This window comes from Patagioenas fasciata, chromosome 2 (assembly GCF_037038585.1).
Source record: "Patagioenas fasciata isolate bPatFas1 chromosome 2, bPatFas1.hap1, whole genome shotgun sequence".
NCBI lineage: Eukaryota > Metazoa > Chordata > Aves > Columbiformes > Columbidae > Patagioenas > Patagioenas fasciata.
In genome coordinates, this window is record NC_092521.1 from 129,452,650 (window position 1) to 129,467,660 (window position 15,011).

The following is a 15,011-nucleotide window of genomic DNA, read 5'->3' on the forward strand; positions in this document are numbered from 1 at the left end:
AGCAGTGTAAGGATTTATATGCTATATAAATGTCTCATCAAGATGCTAAGTTGGTATTACATTTTGTACTTCTTGAATAGTAAGTTAGGATTGCAGTGCACAAAGCACTTCTTTACCTGTGGCATTTCTGCTCAACTTTAATCACAGAAGGTCATGTTTACATTGGTTTAACTTGAAGTTCTGCAGATGGGATTGCCTTATTTCTGTAGTTGTTACAGTTTGCTATTAGAAAATCTAAGTTAACTATCCTTGAATCATAGTCCTGGGAGGTTAAGATAAGAAACTAATAGAACATGTTTATTGTTTGTCTTTGAACTAGTCTGAACCAGACAAGTTATGAAATGGTTAGAAATGGACTTGAAAGCATTCACAGGAAGCTGAGAGGAGATGACTAGGAGTTGCTAAATACCTGATTAATGAACTCAAAACTGAGGTCTATGCATTTAAGCTTACCTGAGTAAAATATTAGGAGGATTATTTTTTCTTCTGTTAAATGTTACACTTCAAAATATGTAAATATGAGAAACAGAGACTAATTCTCCTTCCCCCCTCTTTTTTTTTTTTTCCAACTTGAGAAATACATCCTGCATTTCTAAGTGCTAAAACATATTGGAATTTGTGGGAATTAGTCAAGGGCAGTATTTGTTGGAGTGCATGTAATAGAACTTAACAATAGGTTATTGTTCACATAGACTTTAATTGACCTGTTTGTTTTATACTTTTTTATTAAAAAAATAAAAATGTGATACTTATGAATTTAATCCTAGAGAGGATTGTAAAGTATTTCTGCTGTAATAACTACCTGTATTTCTCTGGTGGATTGAATTTGGCTGGTTGTCACAGCCCCACCCAGCCACTCTCTCACTCCCTTTCAGCATCAGGATGGGGAGGGGGAAATAAGATGGAAAAACTTGTGGGCTGAGGTAAAGACAAGGAGAGCACTTACTAGTTACTGTCATGGGCAAAATAGATTCAACTTGAGGAAAATTAATTTCATTTATTGCCAATTAAAATACAGTAGGATGGTGAGAAACAAAGACAAAACACTGAAACACTTTGCCCCTCTGCCCACCACTCTGCCCCCCCACTCCTCCCATTCCTTCTTCTCGGGCTTAACTTCAGTTCTGACTCTTCCGTGCTACTCTCCCATCCCCAAATGGTGCAGGGGGATGAGGTCTGGGGATTGTGGTCGGTCCATATCACTTCATCTCTACTACCTTTCTCATCACACTGTTCCCCTACTCCGTCACAGGTCCCTACCATGGGATACAGTCCTTCACAAACTGCTCCACTGGGCTTCCTTTCCATGGGCTGTGATTCTTGAAAAAGTGCTCCAGCATGAGAGCTTTCCATGGGGTACAGTCCTTTAGGAAAGGACTATTCCAGCACAGATCCCTCACAGGGTCACAGGTCTTGCCAGAAAACCAGCACCTGCACAGGCTCGTCTCCATGAAACACAGCCTTGGCCAGGGGGCCTGCTCCTGCATAGGCTCTCCATGGGCAGCAGCTTCTTTCAGGGCATGTGCACCTGCTCTTGTGTGGGGTCCTCCCCAGGCTGCAGGTGGATATTTCTTCCACGGGCTGCAGGGAGTCAACCTGTGTCACTGTAGTCATCACCATGGTCTGCAGGGGAAACTCTGCTCCAGTGCCTGAAGCACCTTCTGCCCCTTCTTTTCCACTATCTACAAGGTTGTTTCTTATGTTTTTTTTCTCAGCTGCTGAGCAATGTGTTTACTCTCTCTTAAATATCACAGAGGTACCATACCTGTGGCTGATGGGCTCAGCTTTGGGCACTGGTGAGTCCATTTTGGAGCCATCTGGAACTGGCTGTCCCAAGCATGGGACAAGCGCTTGTCCTTGTCTTAGAGAGGCTGCCCTACAGCCCCCACTGCCAACACCTGGGCCCCTGCATTCAATACAGTTGTCCACTGATGGTGACAGTTGTCAGGAGCTTCATCTAGACCTTGCTGAGATTTCTAGCTTAGCCTTTGTAAGGCTGCTTTTCATAGGATAATTCTTAAATAAACTAAGGGTTAAGATAAAAATAAAAAACAACCAAACAAAAAAACCCTGTGATGGGTTGGTTCCAGTGATGGATTTAATAGTACCCCATAAGATTTAAAGACTTTCTCCTGAGTGGCTGTGAGGTTACCCAAGTTACACAGCAGAACTGAAAACCATGAACAGAAAGCAAAACATGAGTGGAAATGTAGCACTAAAATGTGAACATGCAAAGAACCTGCCTTTTGTTGGTTTCAGGTGTAGGAATCTTGTCTATATTATTTTTTAGTACTCATCAATTTTCCCTCCTGTGTTGTTGTTTTGTTTTCTTTTCCCCCCCAGAAAATATGAAGAAGCCCTGGAGCCCTGATTTACCAGTTGATAACCAGTCATACAATTCAGATTTCATGCCCGTCCCAGACAGGGAAGGTGAGAAAGAATTAGCACCCGATGGCACTGAAGAAAAGAAGGAAAGAGAAAAGAAACACACCAATTTCACTTTGTGTAATGTTTGTAACATTCAGCTGAACTCTGCTGCTCAGGCACAAATCCACTACAATGGCAAATCTCATCAGAAGAGGTTAAAACAGCTCAACAATGGAAATCTTAAAAGTGATAATGGTAAGCATTAATATATATATATTTTGCTAAGTTTTGAGCTGAGAATTGCAGCAATGTGCAGTAATGTCATTATGTATGAGTCTAAGCATATTTTTTTTTTTAATTCGGTCAACAAATCCTGTGATACTAAGGCAAAGGTTCTTGTTGACTTCAGTGCTTGGGGTCATCCCTAGCATGAGTATCTGGCAAATAGCTAAAGGTATACTGTCTGTTGTTACAAGTGATTTTATTTCTTGTTTACCTGATGATGTTGTTTCAGATTCTTTCTCATTTCATTTGCATTTTGATGGTTTTCAATATAATCAGTAATATTCCATATTTTATGGTCTACTAGAAAGGCTATACTTGTTAAAGGTATGTTTGCTTTCAAGGAATGTAAGGCATTTGCAAAATAAATTGAAACAAATACATTACACAGAACAAATACATTCCCAAACTCATTTCGCTTTAGTTCCCTTCTTCAGGATTCAACACATAGCTAGCATAAGTCTGTTTAAAGATCATGACTGAAGTCAAACAGAGATGGAACAGAGGTTATTTTGATTTTAACTGATTTCATTGACAGCTTTGGGAAAAGCGTTTTTTAGTAGGTGGCATGTTTTCCTGTTTAGGAGTGCATTGTATGTCTGTGTACAGCATTGTGCTGTATTATTATATCTGATTCTATGTGCTGTGTCACAGGAATGGTAGTCTTAATATGATGCACTTAGGACTTTCAGGCTTGCTTTCTTCAGACCAGACATTGCTTAATATTTTGTGCCATGCGTTGCTTCCTGTCGCATCTGCAGAAGGACATACTGAAAACTAATCCCTAGATAGGACCTTAGAGGTATTTCTAGTAATCTGTGCTTTGTCTTGGCTTTTAGAGTTGGGTTATGTTGCTGAAGTGTTTTAGATGCGAGTTCTTTGCTATGTAGGTGGTGTTGCTCATTTCCTTAAAACAAAACAAAACCCCATAACACTGAACAACACAAATAATTTTGTATTTAAGCGGCAGGACTATAATGTTTGGCACTGTTCAGACTTAGAAAGGATACCACTACCATTAGTAAGAGCTGTGAACATGTGTAAAGATAGATTGGTTAAAAGTGATTAAAAGTGCAATATGGTTATCCACAAATGCATTCCTTTTGTAACCAAATAAACACAGCCTAATGTTATTGCTATCTTCAGTCAAGGTAAAATTGTGTTATTGTTAGTATTAACACAACAATTTTGCTAATAATAGAAAGTGGTTTTGGCAGTTCATTTTTCTGCTTTAATCCATGATAATAAAATAACCAGTAATTAAGCAAAGGGCTTCAATCATGCTTCAACGTTTATATTCTAGAGAGGATCGATATAGTTGTATAGCGGCATGTTTCCTGTTTTCTTCTTAAAAGTATCACTATGTCGTGTGTACCTGCATCCATTTGTAGTCAGAAGATAGCTGATTGACTATCTAGCGTTTTGTTTGAAAGTGCAGTTATTTTGGGAGGTTGCCTGAAACTTTTTAAATCGGGCAGATCTTTTGAGTGCCTTCAAAAGTAGCACTCCACTGAGAGAACAACATAGCAAAGAGCATAAGGAAGTGATTTTCCCATGTCACCAAAATTTGAGATTTCCTTTTTTTAGCTGAACATTATGAATGAAATAGAGACCAATATAAAATATTTCTTGCTAGAAGTTAGAACTGAATTAGAACTGAATGTTTGAGTAACCACCCTCCCCGCACTTCAAACAGAGTCCCTGGTCAAGATCCCTCTTAAAAGTCAAGTAGAATGTGACAGACCTTCTACAATAATATGTTTTGTCAAAATTAGTATTAAATCTGAAATACGGGCAATGTTTTTTGGATGAATGATTGTTTTGTTGATGAGACTTCAGCAAGTTCAAGTGATATATGACCATAACTGAAAAAAAATACGGCTTGACCCTTTCAGTTTGTCAAATGCACACAAATGACTCTTTCTGAAGGTCACTGGTGTAACTGTAAAACATGCACAGTACTGTTTATTCAATGTATGTCAGTAGGTTACTTTACTTCTGAGAATGATATTCCTTATGTAGAAGTCTGGTTGTCACAGAAGACAGCTTTTATGCTTTGTGTCCAGGTTAATGATCTAATCATTCTTAAGACTAAATTCTTCTGTAAATTAAAACCAAGCAAAGGCTCTGCTATGAGATTAACTACCAATGAAGAAACCTTGAAAGACATTAATTCTGCCTCAAGTTGAATGAGTAAAGTGCTTGCACTATGCACAAGTAAACCCCATTACAGCAGTTCATGGACTGTACTGTGGGTTGTATTAACATAAACCTTTGCAAAGTTGTGTGTTCACTTGGAACTAACATCCGTGGAAAAATTGAGAAATAAATGGGAACTGTGACTTGTTCTGTTTCACCTCTGAATTATTCACAAAGTAGGATAGGTTTGTGTGTTTTATATCACAGGGGTAATAGAAGTGGAGGATTGATTTTATAATATATGAAGCAACAGTCCATGTCTTATTCCCAAATAATTTACAATGGACTGCTGACCAGAGGTAGGGTTCAGCTGTATTACCCTTTGACTGTGTAATTAAAGCTGTCACCCTATAGTCATCATCTTCAAACCGTGTGAAGCAGCTTTTATCTGCTGGACATAAATAACAGAGCATGTTACTATACTTGAATATCTCTGCATAATTTCATAAGGTAAGTTGCTTAAAGTGCAGAGCCTATTAACCTCTACAAATACATAATACATATTGTGCATTGTGGGGTTAAAAGCAGCATTTATTTTCTGTTGTATTGGTATCTGTACTGAATTTGAACAACCCACCAGATTTTTTCTAAAAAAGTTTTGCTAGTTGCTTATCTGTCAGCTTGGCAGCTTTACAATGTGATATACACTTGGCACCTTTCTGGGGCAGAGCAGCCTCAGAACAGCAGACTGTGCAGAGTCACAAAAATGATGTGAACCCATTGCTTCTTGTGTCATTACTCAGTACAGTGGTTTGTGATGACTTAAAAGGACATGGTAAGACATCAGCACTTCTGTTACTGAACTGTATGTACTTGGGAGTAACACAATTTTCCATGTTCCTTTCTCCTAATAACTGCTTTTTATGTCACTTAAAAAGGCTCATACTTTCCTCATTGTACTCTATAATATGTTGTTCTTGCTGGTGATTTTTTTTGCCTTTCTGCCCTCCTACACGCAGAAACAAGGTGCCAAACAAATCAGTGGAGATTTTGAGTAAGTTTTCGCATTAAAAAAGGGCAAAATGTGTTTCCTATCTGGTCTGCCAACATTGCACCACTTCTCATAAAACCAGCCTGGATGCTGTAGGAAGAAGTGATGTCTTGTGAGAAATGGGTTTATTGTGACCAGCAGGAGTAAAACTCATGTTTCTACTGACAGAATGGAAAAATAACTGTGGATGCAAATGTGTAGCAATACTAGTGAAAAATCTGATATTATTAAGATTTTTATGTAAACCAGAATTTCCCCTGTGGTTTCTTCTGTGTAAATTGCTGAGTCATCATGAATGAATATGGCATTCTTACGACAAAAGCTAAAACTGCTTTCCTCTACAATATTTTCTACAATATATTAGACAACAATAATGAGAGTGAGAAATACTCTAAAATTCATAAAACTACTTTCACTTTAAAAATTGATTTCTGAAACGTTCTTTTGAAACATGGGAGCCAGTGAGGCATTTGGCAGTAGTTTTTTTATCTAGCTCTCTGAATTCATAACCCAGACAAAATCCCATCCAGTTAAGTGAGTTTATTTACTTTCTTTTACACTAAACCTGCCTACAGCTTCTTTTCAGTGAAATTTCATCTTAGTGAAATTTCATTATACTGTGAACAAGGACAGTGAGTGCATAGAAGAAGGGGAAGAGATCAGAATTAAATTTGCAAAAAACAAAGCTCTTAATTCATCACTAAATATTACTTAAGTATGGATAACAGTTTGTTATAATTATACTGAAATATACATTAAAATATGAGCAAAATCTGTTTCACACATTTTATTTGTTCTTTTCAAGATAAAGCAAGAAGTGGCACCATGACAGCTATTTTGATGTTTTGAGGTTGCAAACTGTTATGTGGTGCTGCAGAGCCTCATGGCCAGTTAACAGTAAATCCAGTATGACTTATCCTCTGGTTTTAAGCCTCTAGTTTGTGGGTCATAGATGCCGGTATTTTGTAAAGAAGCACAGCAGGTTCCTTCTGGGTATTCTGTAATACCTCTCAAATGTCAAAGCTGGAGATCTCTGGACAAGTAGGACTGGCTGAGGGCAGTGTGGTGTCACTTCCACTGCTCCCAGATGTAAATCTTTCTTCTTATTCCAAAGCACTTGTCTGTTTTCATCATGTTCTTATTCCAGTTAGCAAACTATTAAGTTTCTGCTTTCAAGAGCACTTTTACACACAAGATAGGCTTTTAAAACACTAGTGTTTGCAGAATTTATTTTTGATTATATTTACAAATGCAATAGCCACCATATATGACATCATAGTTCATCACAAAGTTTTATCACAAGGTAACTTGTGTGTCATTGAATGAGTTAAGAAAGAGCCAGTTTACACCAACCACATGCATGATGTTCGTATTTCCCCTGATAGACACAGTATAATGCACTTGACTTTGTGAGTATACAAAAAATGATGGATGGTAACTGTGGACAAACTCTTTACATGTGTACATTGAAAACTTCCTATAGTTAAATGAATGTTACCTGTTACAAATAAATACAAAGGGACATGACTGAATTTTAATAGAGACCAATCAGGTAAACTCTAACCTTGTAACAAGTTGTGAGGAGTCTGGGGAGAAAGTTTAATGGATGCACCTGGAATAACTTCAATAATCCCATGCAGCCACAAAGGTAACATACATTTTAACAGTCCCCAAAAACATTCTTTTGGATTTGAGGAGGAGAAATTCATAGTAGTTAAACAGTTTTTAATGTAATGTGTCTGGTATTTGTTCCACTGAATAGCACGACAGGATGAAAAAAAGTGATATGAGCCTAGTAAACTATGTTTATTAATAACGATTAATTCTTCAGAAGCTGGAGGATATCTAGAAATTGTTGTTCACAAAGCACACTTACGGATGTGTTTATGTCCTTTCTTGAACTATGGTTTCAGTCTCAACTGGTAAATTCCTTTATTTTCTACCATCTTAGGTGACAGCTGAATAATGCCTATTTGGGCAGTTTATTATTAATCAAACTGTTTAACGTATGTGAAGAGTCTCAACCATCAGGATCATCAGCCCAGGGTCTAAACAAGCCTCTAACTGTAGACTGAAAAAATTACAAACAAATTTGATTTGTTCCAGTTTTCTGCCTGAATATAAGACTGCATACATTCTCTTTTAATATCCTTAGCTGTAGAGAGTGCCCTCCTTTTGGGTACCATCTCCAAAGCAAGATGTTTAGCAAGTTGTTGGCATCCATAGGCATGGATGTTTGTGCATGAGAAAACAGCTGAAACAAATTCAGAAGTGGATCCTTACTTTGCTGCCTTCTAGCAAACCTGGATCAGGTTTGTGATTGCTGTGCTGGGGCAGTACGGGCTGAGATACTTTAAAGGTGTCTTCAACAGTACACAAAGTCTTCTCTTACATGCAGGTTGGAGGGTGAAAATCTTCACCCCTTGTTGTCCTTATTTGCTACACTTAGTCCTCTTCCATACTCACCATTCTTACTCTGTACATTCCAAGCATTGATCTCTCACAGTTCACTTGACCTTTTTAGACATTAATGGCCTTATATCTTCAGGACTTCACGTTGCTGAGAGATGCACAGCACTTTTTCTTCTATGTTGAAAAATAACTGCCTTTTAGTACTCTGTGCTTAATATATACTTGTGAAAAGCAGGAAAGCTGACCATTATCTTACTTTGCACCTCTACTTAATATCAACACAGCCTCTTTTTAGTCTTTTTCTTTTTTAATCTCCTGTTTGGCTTCAGACTAGAACCTGCCATATGCTCTATTTATCTGAACTGGTTTGTTTCCCCATTTTAATGCTGTTTTAGGTAAGTATTGTCTTAATGTTTTATGCTGTAGCAGGAATACCGACAATCACTACTAAATTAGCTGTATAAGGTTCATTTACTCTGAGAGCAATCTGTGTCCATTTGTGTTGTTTCTGAGCTGTGCTGAGATGTTGGTCTGCCTTTCTTTGCTTCTCCCTGAGTGTGGCAGCAGTCTCATTTCTGAGAACACTGGTATTTGATCTCTACTTGCATGTACAGCAAACAAACTCTTGAAACCTGTTTTGCATTATCTCCATTTAGTTCTGCTTATATCACTAGCTCCAATATAGATTATGATGACCATGGCTTCCTTCCAGACCTTCTCAGTAACTTGCCTTCTTTTAATATGATGTTTTATTTTTTCTGCACTGGCATCTGGTAGGCAACAAATCTTCTATGACTCATGACAACACACTAAGTTTATCAACATTTCCCAGTATTAATTTCCTGAGAGCTAGCTTTTCCCTTATTCACTTATTTTTGTTACTTTAAATGTAGGTCTATGTTGCTCAATGAGCCTCTACGAGGATAAATTTGTACCTCGTGCGGCATTATTTTTTTAATTTTTAGGGTGTCACAGAATTTTTGAGTTATCTGACTAGAAGAAAAATAAAGCAGATATCATCAAATGTGACATACATTTCAGTAACGCTGACTTTTTCTTATTTATGGCTTTTTATTCCTCTGATTCAAAATATATTGTCTTACTGATAGTTGTGTCACTGAAATCTTTAGTTAATTCTTTATCCTCTGACATGTTTCACAGCAGGGGGAAATATATGTCAAGATCAGAGTTTTAAGACCAGCTCCAATGAAATTAATTACAAACTCCTGCTGATTTCAAGAGAAGGAGGCAAGTTCCTCGCACTATTGAGGAACTTAATTAATGTTAGCACACATTTATGCCAGTTCAGTTTACATCTTCAAGGAAGCATCAATTCTAACCTACATTTCACATTGCTACTGTGGGAATGAGTTAATCTTTAAGATTATTTTATTTTGTTACTTTAGTGCTTGTAGGTTAACCTGACTGGAGTCTCCACGCAGACAGCATGGTAGATATATAAATAAAACCAAGATTTCACCCTCAGTTTTTCCATATATATATATGAAATTAGACAGCTGGAAAGATACACTGATTTTAAGAAAAGCAGCTCACTTACTAAACTGATTCTTAGTCCTGTAATCAAAATTAAAATTCTTAAAATTCTTCTCTGGACAATTTATGTCAGGGTAGTATGTGTTTAAATGCAAGCCGTCCTCATGGGAATTGTATGTAATTCATTATATGGAATATAATGTCAGAAATGGAGTATTATTAATTTTCTTCTGTTGAGCTTGCTCCATTTGTAATTATCCTTGGTAACACTTAACGACTCATCTGTCCCTTCTTTGCCAGGAGAACTCCATCCCTACCTTTGAGTAATTCTTATTTCATCCCAATAGAAATAGCAGAACTATTAAAAAGTGGATAAAAAAACTTCTTCCTCCTGCTTCCATTCCTGTCCTCAAATTTGATATGGGTTTGAACCTTGGCAGCTTGCATTGTGGATAGATAAGTTTTCCACTGGGGAAAGACAGTAGAATTTTGTCTTTTCCTTGGTCCACAGTTTTAACTATTCTGGTAATATTTCCTAGTTTTTCCTAGGGTATGTGGTTTTTTTTTAAAAAAAAAATTAAAATAAAATCAAACTGAATAAAACCAATTATTAGATGGCCATAATTCTGACTGCACCTAGCTCTACTTTTCTCAGTTTTGATTCAGTCATGTTATTAGTCATTAAACTTTTATATAGTAAAACACAGATGGATGTATATGTATAGCTCATCATTCTCAGTAAACTTCCAGTTTTGATACTCCCTTTTTCTCATTTTACTGCTGGAAAAAATATTTTCTTTAATGTTTCCATTTTCCTAGAAGAGGCAGCAAAATTCAACTGATAAAGTGATAGCATTCTTTTTACCAAGCGTAGTTGCAACAAGGACCCTAGACAAATGTAGTCAAGTTGAGGTTGAAATACTACCAGGGATATCACTCAACTCAGTAGTGATATCTGATGCTCTGAAGTGTCTTTGCTATGTGATGTTATAAAAATTAGAAGTCTTTAAAGAAACAGTTCACCCTTTTGGAGTAGTCTCTGACCTTACACCCATAGGGCATGAGAGTCAAGCCTGTAGAAGTGTATCTTGTGGAATTGTATGCTGGGAAAGTTTTCAGTGTAAAGCAGGATAGTACATTTTAAAGGGATCTGTATGGGAAGAATATAAAGTAGAGGTGCCTGGAAAGAGGTGTTACTTCCACCTTCAGAAAAGGCAAGAACTAGAAGCCAGTCAGTGTCCAGGAAGTTTATGGAGCAAGTCTTTATGAAAGCTGTGTGCAGGCACATGGAGTAGAGAAAGGTGCTTTGGAACAGCCAACACAGATTTACATGTAGACATTGTAAAACCAGCCTGATTACCTTCCGTGGTGAAACTACTAGCTCTGGGAACATGGTATTATAGTTTTCTGCCTGAAGAAATGCTTTCATTATGATCTCTCATAGGATCATTGTAGTCAAATGATGAGATAGGGGCTGGATGAATGGAGTAGAAGTAGATTAAAAGCCAGATAAACTATCTGTTTTGAATTGCAATGATCAACCTTTTACAGTCTAACAGGCAGATGATTAACCCATGGCATTCCCCAAGGACTGATAGCAAGGCCAGTGCTCTTTACCATCTTCACTGGTGACTCTGATGACAGGATGGAGTGCACACTTACCAAATCTGCAGGCGACATTAAACATGGCGTAATCATTAGTATGATGGAGTACAATACTGTCCTTCACAGGAACCTTAACAAGCTGTAGGAGTGCCCCAGCAGTAACCTCATGAAGTTCAACAGATGCAAAACGTGAAGTTCGGCAGGAGGAACATACAGAAGTTAGAGGATGGAGAACAGCTTTGTGAAAAAGGTCCTGGGTGTCCTTGTGGGCAACAAGTTGAATGTAATTCATGAGTTTTTGGGGAGATGAAGGCGTAACTGCACACCGGACTTCATTTGCAAAAGGATAGGTACTAGTTTGAGGGAAGTGTTTACTGTTCACTTGGTTCTTTTGGGATCACACGTGGAGTATTTTGCCCCCAGTACAAGAGAGACACCAGACCCGTTCACTTTTTTTTATTAGATGGTCAGGTTGCTGGAACACATGACTCATGAAGAGAAGTTGACAAAGCTGTTCTTGTTTACTGTGAAGAGAAGAAGGGCTAATGGGGGATCCTGTTGCAGGCTTCAGCTTCCTAGGGGGACTTCAGAGAGCAGATGCATGTGTACAGTGAAAGGGCAAGAGGGAACAGTCACAAGTTGTAGCAAGGGAAGTTCTGATTAGATATATGGAAAAAAGCATTCACAGCTTCACAATAAAAATGGGTAAGCACTAGAATAAGTTGCCCAGAGAGGCTGTGAAACTTATTCTGTGGAGAATGTAAGAACTCAACCTGATCTAACATTGAAGTTAGTTCTATTTTTAGTAGGAGGCTGGGCAAAATGAATTCCAGAGAACCCTTTCTTCCTGAATTATTCTAAGGTTCTGTAGAAGATACACTGGGAAAACATCCGTGTTAAAAATTCGGGGGCCTGCTTGTTTAATTTACATCAGAAGAAGTATTATATATAGAGCCAAAGGCTAGGATTTTTCTTCATAGCTATATGTTAAAAAAACAAAAAGCCAAGAAAACTCTACTCTGAATGTCAAATTGCTGATGTCATTTGACAGAAGCAAAACAAATACAGTAAAATCTGTATTCTTAGAAAGGCTTTGAAATGTAAAACAGTTGAAGTATTTTTCAGTATTTTTTCAATAAATTGCCTGTAGTATAGTCAGAACTGCTGTTGATACAGGTTACAGTCCATCTAGTTAGATTATCAAAATTCTTGTCCTCTAAAAGAGGAGGGTCGGAACAAAACTACTAGTATACATGGATCTTGTTTTTAGACCTTCTTCTGCTGTTAGTGGTGACAGAGGGAAGAAAAGATGCTAAAGGCTGCAGTAAATAACAACATATACCATGGTGTTCAATGATGTTTTAAGACAGACTTGGTCTTCATGGTACACCAACATTAATAGCCATTCGAAGTTATTTTTCTTAAAATACATTAACTTTCAATGTAAACCATTGAAGATGTCAAGAGTAGACCCTGCCATGTAAGCACTGGAGTGGTCAAACAGCTAATTTAAAAAATGATCCCATAATTGATATTGAATTTGTTTGTGGGTTTTTAATTTTTTTTTGTGTGTGGTGGTGTGTTTTTTTGTGTGTGTGTGGTGGGTTTTTTTTTTATTTTATTTTGGTTGGTGGTTTTTTGTGTGTGTTTTTTTTGTTGCTTCTTTTTTTTATTCCTATCTATAATTCCTAATTTAATTTCATTATGAGATCATATCTCATAATGAAATTAAATTAGGAATAATAGATAGGAATAATAGAAGAGTAATTCTTGTATGTTGAGGGAAACATAGTTCTGTATTTAGAATTGTCATTGTAGTCTAATATCAAAAGTATGACACATCAGTAACAGACCAGTCCCAATGTTTTAAAATCTTGAAAGAAAAAACTTTAAGAAAAAGACATTGCCATAATAATTCACTGTATTTTATTTGATTTTATCAATGACTTGCGATGTCAGTGACCCTTGTTGCAAATAGATGAAATATGCTTGAGAAAGCCAAATGAAAGACCCTGGAACTGTCAAACTTTGAAAAATATATATTATTCAGAATTGCAACATTGACATTTAAAGACTTACTACTATGAAATAAATTGTTTTAGTAACAGTGGCAATCCTCTATGGTCTTATGAACCCTTTAAGGTAAAAGATAGTGGAAACAAAAAATGCTATAACCAAAGAAAGAACACTTAAATAATTTTATAGCTGGCATAGAAAACTCAGTACTATTCAACAAGGAAAGATTTTAATTTTACCAACACTATTTTTTAAAAGCCAAAAAAGTTTGTTTCAGCAGATTGAGTCTCTTAGTTTTATCTTTGTGAGATTGGATGTATATTTAAAAAACTTTACTTTTAGTACAGGCTGAAAATTTGGACTATAGGTTACTTTAATCTGTTATATACCTGCAAATCAGCAGTGAAGGAAATAACCGTCTGCTTTTGTGGTTTCTTTGATGTCACACAGAGCCTGTCGTATGAAATCCATTGATGACGTTTATAGAATACTGGAGGGCTAGGTCAAATTTGAATATGTGTGCTCCTGAGAACAGCAGTTATATATTCACACACACACACACACACACACAAATCATGTCATAGTTTTTTCTTAGTCTGCTTAGAAAAATATTATTTCTCGAGCTGGTTTGGAAGAAAATTCCAGTGGAATAGGGATCACACTTGTGTGCCATCTCCATGTTTGCTCAGAGTGGCTCCTGTATGGTAGTCAGCAGTTAGTTACTTTTTAATCTTTGAAAATTATAGTGGATGTGTTTTTGCTGAAGACTGGCAATAATTTCTTTTTGAAAGGAATTTTCCAAAGCATGTGTGTTTATTTTGTCAAATCAAAAGTCATAATGATGATGTTTTCAAGTGAACATCAGTAGGCATAAAGCTTCCCAATCCTAATAGCTCTGGAAAGCTGAGTTGCATTTCTTCTAATTGAGTTATATTCACTGATCCTGCAGATTTTATGGTCTAGAGAACCTGCTCTAAGACAGTATGATGTAAGGTTTTTTCTTATATCTTTATGTTTTTCTATTCAATACACTCAAGAAAGCCTCCCGCACTTTGCTATTCATATTACATTATGACTGATGTAAACTGATATTTAATAAGAATAGGCATTATTGCTTTTGACAGATCTCTAGGAGTACGTTAGCTGTTAGGATTACTAAAATATCGTATCTCTATACAACATTTTTTTTTTTTTTTCCACTGTAAAAAGTGGTATAGTTACTGTTCAGTGCCTTTAAGATCCCTGGTATGTTTTGGTAAAAACATACATAATTTCCTACTTCCATTCTTTTTAAATTTATTTAGAGAATGATCTTCATAACATTACTTTCTTCTTTTGCCAACTAACTGTTGTTTTTTTATTAAGTGTCATCATAGAAAGCTTGAGTAATCAAGCTTAGCTGATCCCCAAAGTTACCTAGAGAGTTGTCACCATGATTTACTGTTTGTGGATACCCAAAGGATTTCTGGTTAATCTGTTCTGACAGAGCATTCCATGCTCCGCAGTTCACCTGCTATAGATGAGATGCCATTAAACTGTGATGGCTGGGGCAGCATGTGCGAACACAAAAGGGCAGAACTCGTGAGTTTATAGTGCAGTTTCTGGAGACAAGGCCAGTTGGGGGGGAAATCAAATGATATCTGCT

General features: G+C 36.9%; 1 protein-coding gene across 2 annotated transcripts in view; it reads left to right on the forward strand.

Moving 5' to 3' along the window:
- Positions 1–15,011, forward strand: part of ZNF385D (zinc finger protein 385D) — a 422,321-nt gene that overhangs the window by 77,690 nt on the left and 329,620 nt on the right. For both annotated transcript variants that reach the window (XM_065831194.2, XM_071804956.1), the window contains exon 2: positions 2,344–2,622. In XM_065831194.2, the coding sequence (XP_065687266.1) occupies positions 2,344–2,622 (279 nt within the window). The remainder of the gene's footprint in view (positions 1–2,343; positions 2,623–15,011) is intronic.